Source organism: Mesocricetus auratus, unplaced genomic scaffold, assembly GCF_017639785.1.
Source record: "Mesocricetus auratus isolate SY011 unplaced genomic scaffold, BCM_Maur_2.0 Super-Scaffold_100042, whole genome shotgun sequence".
Lineage (NCBI taxonomy): Eukaryota > Metazoa > Chordata > Mammalia > Rodentia > Cricetidae > Mesocricetus > Mesocricetus auratus.
In genome coordinates, this window is record NW_024429219.1 from 4,008,447 (window position 1) to 4,021,214 (window position 12,768).

The 12,768-nt window shown below is 54.4% G+C and overlaps 1 protein-coding gene across 1 annotated transcript; it reads right to left on the reverse strand.

Annotated features, from left to right (window-relative positions):
• Positions 1-1,881: 1,881 nt before the first annotated feature.
• Icmt (isoprenylcysteine carboxyl methyltransferase) lies at positions 1,882-8,989 on the reverse strand. The gene is made up of 5 exons (XM_005079270.4): positions 8,651-8,989; positions 7,297-7,385; positions 6,230-6,399; positions 5,298-5,515; positions 1,882-3,085 (listed from the first exon to the last, which is right to left on the reverse strand). Exons 1-5 carry the CDS (start codon positions 8,843-8,845, stop codon positions 2,903-2,905), a joined length of 855 nt encoding a protein of 284 aa, XP_005079327.1. The 5' UTR covers positions 8,846-8,989; the 3' UTR covers positions 1,882-2,902.
• Between the last annotated feature and the right edge of the window lie 3,779 nt (positions 8,990-12,768).

The following is a 12,768-nucleotide window of genomic DNA, read 5'->3' on the forward strand; positions in this document are numbered from 1 at the left end:
GCTGGCTAAATGCTTTCTGAACACACACCAGCTATCTTCAGTTAGCGCATAGAAACCCAGTTAGGTTTCATTTTGCCATCTGGCTCACCTAAACATTAAAATCTGACATGGGGGAACACACCTGGGAGGTGAGCAGAACTGGGGTGAATGATGTAAAACTCCCACAGTCAATAAAGAAGATAAATTTAAAAACTGTTTTAAGGAAACATAAGGACACAAAAGAGATGGGTTTGGGAAAAGGCATGAATGTGGGAGAAATTGGAATTAAATGTGATGCACAACACACAATGGATTGCAAAGGAATTCATAGACTCTTTTTTGTTTTTCGAGACAGGGTTTCTCTGTATTGTTCTGGAGGCTGTCCTGGAACTCACTCTGTAGACCAGGATGGCCTCAAACTCACAGAGATCCGCCTGCCTCTGCCTCCCGAGTGCTGGGATTAAACATGTGCGCCACCAACGCCCGGCTCATAGACTCTTATCTTAAAAAAACCCGACACTGTTCAAAGTCTTCACAGCACCCCTGTGAGGTGGGGTGGGCAGCCCTAAGCACAGAAGGGTGTGGTGGGGACAGCGAGGTACTTGGTCACACTCCCACCACCTTCACGTCAACTTGGTGCCACCGCCGGGTCCGAAGTGGCCTTGGGGTTCTGGCTTGTTAGGAAGTGAGTCTTTTCCTGGTGGTTCACTCAGGCCCTGCAGGCCCCTGTGAGCCAGTTTCAGAGGCCTGCTCCTCAGTGGCGAGTGTGGCCTGCAGGCTGGCCCCAGAGCGCTTCCAACTGGGTGAATTCTCCGCTCTGCTGCCTCCCTGGCTCCCTAAGCTGACTGACCAGGGCACAAGTCTTTGAGGTTCCTGGATTTTCAGAAGTTCTGGTGTAGGAGCAAGTATTGGGGTCACCTCCGTGTTGATGGATCGCCTATTATGGCAAGAACAAGCCAGAATTCCCCATTTACAAGGCCCCTAAGGATTCAACAACTCTTGCTGAATCCTACAAGAGGATACCAGCCCCCACCTGACTGTGCCTCCTTGTCTGACAAGACCCTGTGGTATCTCAGTAGTCAGCACTCGCCCGCATCAACCTTACCGCCCTCTTGGCCAGAACACCCTCCATCACTATGTCCTCTGGAGTCGTTGAGCCTGAGTGTTCACAGGAAACATCTGCACACCTAATTCTCACCAGCCACATGAGCCCCTTATCTCTGCTGAGGCAGAGGACACCAGTCCTGCCTTGAGCCAGCCAACCGAGGACTCATGGGCCACCAAGGTAAATGAATGTTTCCTGCTGGCTGCACTGTTGTGATGCGGTTCCCAAGGATATCACTGCCACCACTGCCAACATCAAAGCCCAGCGCAGCACCCACTCCTCGGACTGCTGTCCCAAGGCTGCCAGTAATTAGCAAGCCCACACTGTGGTACCTGGTGGAGACGCAGCCTAGGTACAGCAAGCTGCCAGCGTGCTTATCAACAGTACCGCTGCTGGGGCCTAGCCTGGCCTAATGTTTGCCAAACGTGCTTCTGCGCACTGGTGTCTTCTGAGGCCTGGAGGACAGAGTCGTACTCAGGAGAAGGACGGACGGACGGACGGACAGAAGGTGTTTGGGTCTGAGAGAACCTGGCTGCACACAGCACTCTACAGGCTGATCTGGATTCCGCTGGAGATGGCAGGAAGCTCGGGGCAGTGGCAGCGCGCATTTACCAGAGCCAAGTGTGTTAGTCGACACACACTAAAATTTTCAGAGTGGATTCTTCCCCAGGTGTGTGCACGCTTGTCTGTTGCACACTAGGACTCTTCTACATCTGAGGGTGGAAGCTCGGAGAACAAAGCAAAGGCCCAGGTAGGAAGGGTCTCACATCAAGACCAAGTCCAGACTGACCAAGGGCCGCACTGCTTAAAGCTTTTATGTGCAATAACAAAAAACAGCTGAATGTCCTCCCCAGACCCGCAGGACAAGGGTGCCCGTGGGCCCGCGTTGCGCCGCCCAACCGGAGCCTACTTGAGAGCTACTGCCCCAACTCTTTTGCAGGTGCAGGAGTGATGCTGGACCCTCTGGAAAGCAAACTAACACACGTGAAGCAGCAGCGAGGGTGACTGACTTTGAAAGGACACAGAAAACAAGTGTGAGAGGCTAACACGCAGCACAAAAGATATGGAAACATGAGCTATGATAAAACAAGAAAAGAAAATCCCAAACACACAGAGGGCAGTGTTTCTCAACATCAGCACAGGCACCCGGGAAATACCTCCTGGGGGACAGAATCGTTGAGGCCAGGGCTGCAGGAGACCCCAGGGCCTGCATCCTCGGCCCGGGTACAATGTGATGGGGTCGGCGCTGCCTGTTGGTCTTAGAAACAGCATGGCGGGAAGCATCGGTGTCCCTTTGAATCTACACCGCTGTGTTTGGGGACCGGGTGTGTACACATGATGACACACATGATGAGCAGTGTAGGCGCTCTGGAGTGAGCAGACGCTCGTGCACTTAGGGGCAGACACGGGAAAAGCTGGGCTGTGCTTTCGGTGAAATGAAAGGTTTTGGATACACTCTGAATGCCGCTATGCGGCAGCTCTGGCTACGTGTTGTGGTGTTAGTGCTGCAGGGGGCAGTGTCCTCTCCCGAGTATCCCGGTCACAGTGTTGAGACTGTGGACAGGGCACGCATGGGCGCTGTGACGCGCTCCTCGTTCGCTGTTTCTCTACCTTCATCCACACAAGCAGAGGGGGCGCCGCAGTGTGCCCTTTGGTGCTAAGGCCTTCTGACCACTGGGTCTTGGGTGACATTCTGAGGAGTAATTAGTGACATACAAGATGATTAAGAAACTCATTCTGAGGCGGCCAACTGGATGTAGTTTTGTCTTAGGCTGTGCAGGGCCGGAGCCTGCCTGGTCCCACAGGCCTCTCTGCCTGTCATAGCTCCACCTTGACCCCTTTGATGAAGGGTAGGCCCGTGGGCACCCTCTTCTTGTACTCCAAGTATTCCTCCCCAAAAAAGTGAATGAGTGAGATCTCCTCCTCTTCTGTGCGGTCACGGAAGAAGCGCCACACCGTCAGGGCGTAGACAACACCGCAGATGGGGTTACACAGCATCACCTGGCAGAGGAGCACAACACGCCCAGTCAGAGCGGCCTGACGCCCAGGCACCTTCTCCACACCAGGCTTCTGTGAGAGCCGCCAACGTTCCCCAGAGCCACGGGCACCCCTGCGTCTTTTTGTACCTGTCTGTGACTCTCGAGTACGCAAGACCCCGGTTATAGTGAGAGACAATACTCTTGGGTTTCAGTCATAGCTGGTGCATGCCCCTGCCTGAACTCAAGCGTGAATTCCCTGACGTGGTGGGAACTCAAACCCGTGCCTCTGTCCTCCTGACCCCCCCCCACCCGCCCACTTGAACACACCTGCTTGTCTTGGACCCTTGCTTCGCCCTTAAGGCCATGTGAGCCAAACGCTAACATCTGAGCTTCTGAAACATTTTTCAGAGATTACTCAGCTCAGAGAGTGGCCGTGCCCAAATCACAAAAGCTGTGCCTTCCATACGGTGGCTTCTTTTTAATCCCCACCCCCTTTCCAACCTAGTCCTCCAGCCACAAAGCCCCCCAAAGCGGAAAGTATCCCCAGCTCTAGGAGCTTCCTTTGTTGCGGAGGAAACCACTACCCCACCCCACCTACACCCACTCCAGGCATCAGGGCTCGTCCAGTGATACTTCCACGCAGGAAGCAAGCATGCCCCAACTTCCTACCACTCCCCGCACTCCTCGCCGAGCACTGGCTGTGTTCTCAGCGTATGCTAAGCCACTCAGCCTTCAGGCCACCTGTGACTCAGAAGCACTGTCCCTACACTGCTGTCCTGGCTTACAGGGCAGAGAAGGCAGTGACCAGGACTGGCATCGGGCTGCACCGGTCTTGCCATCACACCTGGCAAATGTGTGCAGCTTTCTGCGCAGCCTTGATGGCAGGATTCTCAATCATCAGTGGCAACCTTCTACTGAGCCGGGAAAACCAATTTTCAGTGCGCCATCAGCAACATTCCAAACAGCAAAGACAAAAAATAGTGTTTTGTATAAGATAAGCACCGCTGCAGCAAAGACTCCTCCTCCGCAGGCACACACGCATGCCAAGGGCACGCTGTAGAAAACGCCAGTGATCTAAGAGGCATGAAAAATCCTGCGGCTCTGAAGCCCTTAGGTCGCACAGGCACTTATGACAAATTACATCCATCAGCTGCCACCAGTGCCATCCCAGGGCTGTGACAGCAAGCGGAGCAGCGTGACGTCTCAGAGACGCAGCTCTGAAAGAAATTCTAGAGTCACCTCCTACGCCGTCACGGGGTCACCCGAGTCCCCACGGCCTGGGCACCACTGAGGGGATGTCTGGGGGCCCAGGTGATCTTCCCAGGCTCTCCTCGCACCCAGGCTGTTCTAGGACTAAGAATAGAATCGGAGACAGCTGTCAAGAAGAAGAATTTGGTCTGGATCCCCAGACAGAGCAAACCCCACAGCTCTCATTAACCTGGCAGGACCTTGGCCTCGTTCAGGCCTATTTTTTGATGAGAACCCACTGAGCCACCACAGGGTGACTGAGGACATTCCCTCCCCAAAGCCCGCCTTCCCTCGTCCAAGGTGTTCCAGATTCCAGGCAGAGAGGCAGAAAGGGTGCAACACAGGCAGCCCGCACCACTACCACCAGGGGAGGGGTCACACGCCACTCAGGAAGGCAGGCTTGCCCGTCTCTCCTCCTCCCCTTCTGATGCCGGCCTGAAGGGACGCTCCCTCCCTGCAGCTGGCTGACCTCTGTGCTCACCTCCTGATGGGTGCCACACTTACCACCTGCCGCCCTGGGGCTTACCCTTTAAAAGAATAAATCGTCCTCAAGTTTAAAGTAAATGATTTAAAACAGCGCCCAGACTTCACCTCTGAAACACCCAAAGATTAGATTGGGCTGTGACCACCTGGAACACACCAGGGAACACATGATGAGACATCAGGCCACGTGTGCACCCACTAAAAAAGACTTAAACGCACAACTTAGAAATGTGTGCACCCACTAAAAAAGACTTAAACGCACAACTTAGAAATGTGTGCACCCACTAAAAAAGACTTAAACACACAACTTAGAACTGATGGGCCTTAGGGTGTGCCACTTACACTTTCAGAAACATAAAATAGTCGAGTGGCCCAGACAGGAAGGTTACGAGTTCGAGTAAACAAGGACTACACAGCAAGACCCTATGTCAAGACACCAAAGGAGAAAGAAACTTAGGAAAAAGTAAATTCACAGGAAACCAGGGTCAACTTTGGTACCATACCTGGGTCCCGATACTCCAGTAAAACCACCCCACGTAGGAGGGGTGCCGGAACCAGGCATACACCCCGCTCGTCACCAGAGTGTGGGTGTCTGACTTCTCGCTCTGCACCACGTGGTTGAAATTGGAGCCTGCAGTGAACATGGCCGCCTTCCGCAGGCACTCTCCAAACACCACCATCAGCAGCCCGGTGGTGCTGAGCCAGGGGATCTGTTTCAGTTCTGCAGAGACACACAGGGAGTGGGGGCTCAGGGGTGCGGATGACTGACTGTCTGAAACAGACCCCCCTCCCTCAGGAGAGAGACACCAGAAGGCACCCCATGGGCAATCAGCGTCTATCGTCACATTAAACTTGAGCGGTAAGAAAACAACCCCCAACCCCAGCACCACTGTTTTGTTTCAAGCGCCAACAAGTCAACTGTGAGCGGCTCTCCCTGCCTGGGCTGATGGGCTCCGTTCAGAGCCACACACTCACTCACATCCTTCCCTAGGGAACGTGTACTGCCGAGAGAAAGAGACGGGTCTGTTTCCAAGTCAGTCCGAGGACCCACACCCGGCTTTGGGGAAGTGTGATTTGGGTGTGTTCCCAATACAGAGGTTTGGTTTGGTTTTATAATAAAACCGTGTGAAATTCTCATGCTGCAGAAAAGTGTTCGGGCTCAAACTTCATCTAGTCCACTGGCAATGTTAAGATTACAACCAGCAAGGTGAGGCTCCGTCTCGGGCAGTGCCCTGAAATCTCAAGGCTTACTGCAAAAGGTCAACACGTCCTGGATTCGAAATACTGAAGCAGAATTCTCCAGCGAGAGAAGCCTGTCCTTTATAAATAGCTTAGGGAGGAGCGAGGGCTGGGGAGTATTGCTCAGGGGAGATTAGACCCGAAAGGTGAGCCAATGTCACTCTCCTAAACCCGCAGGAAAGTAGGGCACACCCACCTGGCCAAAAGATGTTTTCCAGTGTGAACTCTATCCAGGAAGAAAGAGCAGCCACTGTGTACTCCAGACTGTGGTTCAGCAGGAAGGAGTCCAAGGACAGACTTTTGGGGTTATTGACAGCTGTCACTAAGTACTCCGAATAGTGGAATAATGACAGCGAGCACACGTACCTGTGCAAAAAACAGAAACAAAGCGGTAGACCAGGCAAGAGAACCGAGGTCGGCAAAAGCACAGATCTGGGTCTGCTGAGCTGTCCCTAACCCTGTCATGCGCTGCCGCCATCACCCACCTGAGTGACGCCCGGCAGGCACACAGGCCATTCGTTCCCTCTTGAGCTTGCAGAAAAGTGGGGGTTGAGTGGTGCTGTTATGTTTCTGAATGTCACAGACAAAATTAAAAAAAAAATCTCCATAGGTGAAGGGGGAGTTATGGTCCCTTTACTGCTTTCAATATGACAACTTCACATTTTAACATGAAAGGGGAGGATATCAACAAAGTAGTGATGCATGTTGGAAACAAAATTCAACAGAACTAAAATAATTCCAGCAAAGAAGGATTAGACGGCTCAGCGTACTGATAATAGGAGATAAAGCGTTTTACCTTGAAGCCACGATTCATATCCAAGTCAGAGGCTAGAAGGCTCAAGGGACTGAACTCATAGTGTAGGGGAAAGTCCTACACTGGCTTGGGGGAAGCACTAGCCGGGACCTAATAGAAACCGGAGATGGAGAAGGCTTAGGAAACAGCGGGAGGCTTGCCCCTTCCCATCACCGCGGACCTGCACCCCTTCAGGGAATGGCTCCTCACGGCAGCTTCGGGTGGCAGGGAGCCTCTGGAGAGGGCACCGGGGGACCCGTTTCCATCCACCACAAAAGCCACTGACATGCACGACTGTGTTCACGAGACTCGAAATGTGGGGGATTCGGGGAAGGCAGGAGGCTGCTTCTTCAGGATCCTAGCCAGCCTCCTGTGGTCACAGCCCACTCGGGGATGAGGAGAGGCCCCTACTCACCCACTACTCTGCCGACCCTCACCTCAACACCGTCATTCCCCCAGGTCTTTCTTACCAGCCAAAGTGATTCCAAGAGGACTGGCTGAAACTTAGCAGCACACCACAGCCAAACACAAAGCCGAGGAAACAGGCTCGGATGGCTATCTGAAAACACACCCAGAAGAGCCTCAGTCACCTCAAGTCCCAAGTGCAGACAGCCCAAACCCAGACCGCACTGTCCAGGGTTAGCCGGTTAGCAAGGTCATCAGGGAGCAGGGTTCACTTGCTCAAAAGATAAAGAGGATGAAATGGGGTTGCTTGGATTCAAATTGCGCTCTCTCTCTCTCTCTCTCTCTCTCTCTCTCTCTCTCTCTCTCTCTCTCTCTCTCTCTCTCTCTCTCTCTCTCTCTCTCTCTCGGCAAGTTACTTAAATGACAGTTTACCCATCTACACCATGGAAATAACAGTACTGTAGGGAAACATGGAGGATTTACCACAGTTACCACGGATAGCACCTGAGAATAGCCAGTTCTAACAGCCACAATAATAATAATAATTATTATTACTGCTCGCATTAGCAGGGCTATCTACGGGGAAAGCCGTTGAAGCCCAATTCAAGGCCTATACGGCCAAGTCAAAGACTCTAATGGCAACGCTCGGAACACTAACCCCCGAGTCACCTCCGTGAAGTGGGGCGTTGGACCAGCAGGTGAAACACACCACACCTGTCGTTACATAAATTAAACACCCGTGGGTTAGCTCACTTCCCACCTGACGTGAAGCTGCCGCTGCCGATCCACGGCGGATCGGCAGGAAATGCAATTAACACCCACAGCTAGGAGAAGCGGGTCCCTCCTGTGACCTCAACTTATATGGGGGAGTGGTGGCGGTGATGGTTAAAAGGTGAAGCGACCGCCACCAGGCTAGTAACACACACACACACACACACACACACACACACACACACACACACACACACACACACGGCTCCTTAAACCCACTCCCTGTCCCCAGGTCACCCACTCGGCCCTGCCCGCCGGATCCTGATACCCGAGCCCAATCTACCTGGTTCCGATGCTCCTGGCCCGCCTTACTCTTGCCGGGTCCCCGCCTGCTCGGTCCCTGATCCCTGTCCACCCCGGCTCATCTGCCCGCTCTCCAGCTCCAGGGCACTCGGCACGCCCTGCCCCATCGCAGCCAGCTCGGTCCTGCCCTGGTCCCCACCGACTCGGCTCACCCTGTCCCGTGCCCGCCTGGTCTCGGTCTCCCGGTCGGTCCACCCTGTCGCTGGCCCGGGTCTGGGATGCGGGGTCTACCGGTCCAGCTTGTCCGTCCCGCCCTGTCCCTGGTCCGGATCAACCAGCCACCCCCGGTTCCCGGTCCCCGGTCCACCCGTCCCCGGTGTCCGTCCCTCCGCACCCGGCCCGCACCTGGTAGCGCGGCGGCCGGTAGAGCAGCAGCAGCAGCGCGTTGAGCCCGGCCACGTAGAGCGCCAGCCCGGTGCGGCCCTGCAGGCCGGCGCGCGTGAGGAGCGGCAGGGCGAGCACCGAGGCGCCCAGCAGGAAGGTAGCGAGGCTGAGGCGCGCCTCGGAGCCCGGCGGAACCCGCGCCGCGCAGCCCGCCATGGCGCAGGGCGGCGGAAGAGCCGGCGGCGGACGAGCGGGCCGAAACGCCGACCGTAGCCGGGGAAACCCGAAGGCCGCGCCTGCGCACTCCGCCGCTGACGCCGGCTCGGGAAGGGCAGGCACCCGGAGCGGCGTGCTGCCGGCCGGTAGGGTTCTCGCGAGAATGATGCCGAGCGCGCGGCGCGGCGCGGCGCGGCGGGGCGCGGCGGGGCGAGGGGCGGGACGTGACGTCAGCAGAGGGGCGACGGGCCATCCCGGAAGTGGCCTCGCCGTCTTGGCGAAGTTCATCCCGAGTTTTAGAACCCCGGTCCCCAGAGGCGACTGGGCGTGACCCGCCCCTCCTCGTTCGTGCCTCGGCCCCAGAACAGGGCGGGGTCTGCGGACCGGGCGACGGGTCCTTCAAGACCAGCCTTCGGGGGCCTCCCTGGGACGGGATCACCCCCTCCTAAGTGGAAATACATAGGGTTCTACCTATTTACTTATTTATACATTTTTTTGTTTGTTTTTACAGACAGCGCTCCAAACCTTGTGATGCTTGATTTGGGAGGGAAAGCCTGGGAGGAGGGCTGGAATCTGTTTGTACCTTTAGGTAGCAGCAGCATGCTGGGCGCTTTTTACTGACCTGTAATCGGTGTTGTATGTGTGCGTTTTCCATACTGCCTGCCGATGAAGATGCTAAGTGTTGAAGCCGGAAGTTCTCCCTCACTTTCCGTCATTTCAGATTTATACAGTACTTGTGTGTATCTGTGCGGCGCAACACCGTGTGGGTTTGGCCAGTCTGGGATCCACCACGCGGAGAGCCACCTGCTTCTGCCTCCCTCGTACTGGGAGGAAAGGCACGGGCCACACACCCAGCCTGGTTTTGCCTTTGAGACAAAGCGCTCCTCTGCCACCCAGGACGACCTTGAACTCAATTGGTATCTGGGAGATGTCCTGGAACTCCCACTCCTCCAGCCTCTCCCCTCCGGAAGGCTGGAATTTCAGACATGAGCCATCACTCCCGAGTTTTGTCTGGTGCTGGGGACTGAAATGAATGCTTCTCGTATGGCAGACAAGCGGCCTAATGACTGAGTTATCTCCCCAGTCCATGGAGTGTGGGGTTGCTTTGTTTGGTTTGGTTTGAGTCCAGGAGAGAAACCCTTGGGTTCGAGGACTGCAGGATAGGGAGGGTGTTTGGAAGGCTTCAGGATCCAGCCGTCTCCACCAGCCTGGAGACTAGGAATCGAATTGTTGGGGAACCAACAGCTGGCCCTGGATTTGAAAGGCAGAGGCAGGAAGGAGCAAGCCTACGCAGGCCCCAGGAGAAGCTGAGGGCAGGCGGCTGTGGGGAGCCCTGCATGTGAGCACAGCAGCAGGTCCTGGCAGGAGCCCTGAGGCATGGGCGTGGGAGTGGAGAACCTGGGCTGGTACCCCCACATCCTATCTTGGTGACCTAAGGTGGGTAGCTTTTGTGAACCTCATCTTCCTGTGAAATGGAATCCTCATTTCACCGTCTTGGACTGACATCATCTGCTGTCCTGCTTAATCCTGATTGTCACCTTGACCCAGCCTAGAGGCATCTGAAAAGAAAAGCCTTGACTGAGGAATTGCATCTGTCAGGTGGTCCATGACCTGCCTGTGAGGTATCATCTTGATTATTAATTGATGTAGGAGGGTCCATGGTGGGGGCTCCATTCCTTGGCAGGTGAGCGAGCTGTAGAGACCCTCCTCCATGACGTCTGCTGAGCTGCTTGAGTTCTGCCCTGACTTCCCTCAGTGGTGGACAGTGACCTGCAAGGGTGACACTAGGGTAATCTACAGAGCCTGGCGCTGTGTTTCTATCGTGAGTGGGAGACATTTGTTAAAGTGAGGTGGTAGGAATGGGAAAAATTTAATGGTTCATTTACGATGAAATCCAGCAACATATGCATACATACACACACAAGCATACACATACACCACACACACACAAGCATACACATACACCACACACACACATAGACACACCACACACACACACACACACACACACACACACACACACACACACACGCACAAACATACACACACCCCAAATAGGACTCTAGCCTCCTTTCTGTTGCTGTGATAAAACCCTTGCCAAAAGGAACTTGAGGGGGATAGGGTTCATTTGGGTTAACACTTCCAGATCATGGTCCATCGCTGAGGGAAGTCAGGGCAGGAACCATGGAGGAACACTGCTCATCCTTGGCTAACGTTCTCTTAAGTCCAGTGCCACCTGTCTGAGGAATGTTGTCCAGAATCGGCTTTCTTCTCAGACAACTAGGCTGTGTCAATTTGACACGAGAGGCTAAGCAGGACATTAGGGTGACTGAGGGTCAGTGTTACCTTGGAAGGAAGCCTGGGTTTTACTGTTACAGGGATTGAGAGCAGTTCAGGCTACTGCGTGTTCCTCATGGCGTCCCCAGACTTGGGACCTCTACCCGGAGACGGGAAACGTCAGAGCCACTAGAGGGTGCTTGCTGCCCCTCACTTCAGGGAGGGCTCTTGACCAGGAGGCACAGCACCCTCTCTGGCAGAAGCCTCTTCTTAGGCCCTGAGCTTTTGATCTCTACTCTTAGACAACCAGCAAAGTGTAACTGACCGGAGAGTTTGAGCCACTCTGTCCTCTGCCCATCACCTCCCCCGAGGCCCCAGTTCCTTTATCCTAGAGGTCAGAGAAAGGAAACCATGTGCTCTGCCAGATGGGGCTGCACCACAGGGAATGTGAACTTTTTAGGGATCGCTGGGATGGCTGAAGCTGTCAGGGGCTAGCACTCAGCGCAGTGATGGAGAGGGAAGCGGGCAGGTTTACACACATCTGGGCATGTGTATAGCCAGAGAAACAGTCACGCAGAGGATGCATATACCCAGGGAAACAGCTACAGAATGCCTATGGCCAGAGAAGCAATCACATCCAGAGAGTACACTGCCCAGGGAAACAGCCACACACAGCCACATATATAGTTACACACAGAGTATATATACCCAAGGAAACAGCTATGCACAGAGCACACTACCCAGGGAAACAGCCACACACAGCACAGCACTCACACAGCCACATATAATTACACGCACAGAGTACATATACCCAGGGAAACAGTTATACACAGAGTACACATACCCCGAGGAACAGCCACATGGAGAACACGCATATACCCAGGGCTATGGTCAGAGAGCGTGCACTGACCCGGGGAAGCAATCGCACACAGAGAGGACTGCATCCAGATGCCCAGGAAACAGGCTTGCTTTTCCACCAGAGAGGAAAGGAGCCTCACCGGACAGTCTCACTGAGTGACCACCCAGCTCTCCATGCGAATGCGGGAGGTGACAGGTCTCCAGAAAGGGAAGGAAAAAAGGGAAGGTGCCCAGTTCTGGGATGCACGGCTCCTTTTCTTGAAAATAAGCATCTGAATATGTTTTGCCCTAGCAGCTTCCAGACCAGCACAAGAGGAGCTCCTTCCTTCCCAGGCAGTAGGGTCCCTCGGCAGCCCATGCCTTCCCCGTCCTTAGATGCCACCACTGGCTAAAGCAATTTTCCTGTCTGGGACAAGTATAAGGAAATTGAGGCAGAGAAGCAGACAGACTTCATCTGCACAGGCTGGGACTGCTCCATTGGAACAGCGAGAGGCCCCAGTCTCTCCTCTGGATGAAGGCTGTGTGCACCTAGAGAGGCTGGGGACATGTGTACCCACGTGTGTAGGTAGCTGTGGGAAGTTACAGGTATTTTGTCATTTGACAGGAAGCAGGCTGGGTTGGTTTTGATATCTGGGCATATTTCTCTCGATGGCTCAGCCTTCAGGATTTGAGGCAATTACCAACACTAAGAACCACCTCAGCATTTCCGAGTTAAACCACAAGCTGAGATGAAATAAACCGTCCGTCTTTCTTTTTCAGATTTAGCTTTATTATCTTAAAGTGTGTGC

Bases quoted from the DNA above. Each gene is read 5' to 3' on its own strand.
- Icmt (XM_005079270.4), bottom strand. From the start codon at position 8,845: ATGGCGGGCTGCGCGGCGCGGGTTCCGCCGGGCTCCGAGGCGCGCCTC. The intron at 6,400-7,296 runs GTAAGAAAGACC...TTTTTTGCACAG, and splicing joins TCTTGGAATCACTTTGGCTG to GTACGTGTGCTCGCTGTCAT. The intron at 5,516-6,229 runs GTGGGTGTGCCC...GTGTCTCTGCAG, and splicing joins GGAAAACATCTTTTGGCCAG to AACTGAAACAGATCCCCTGG.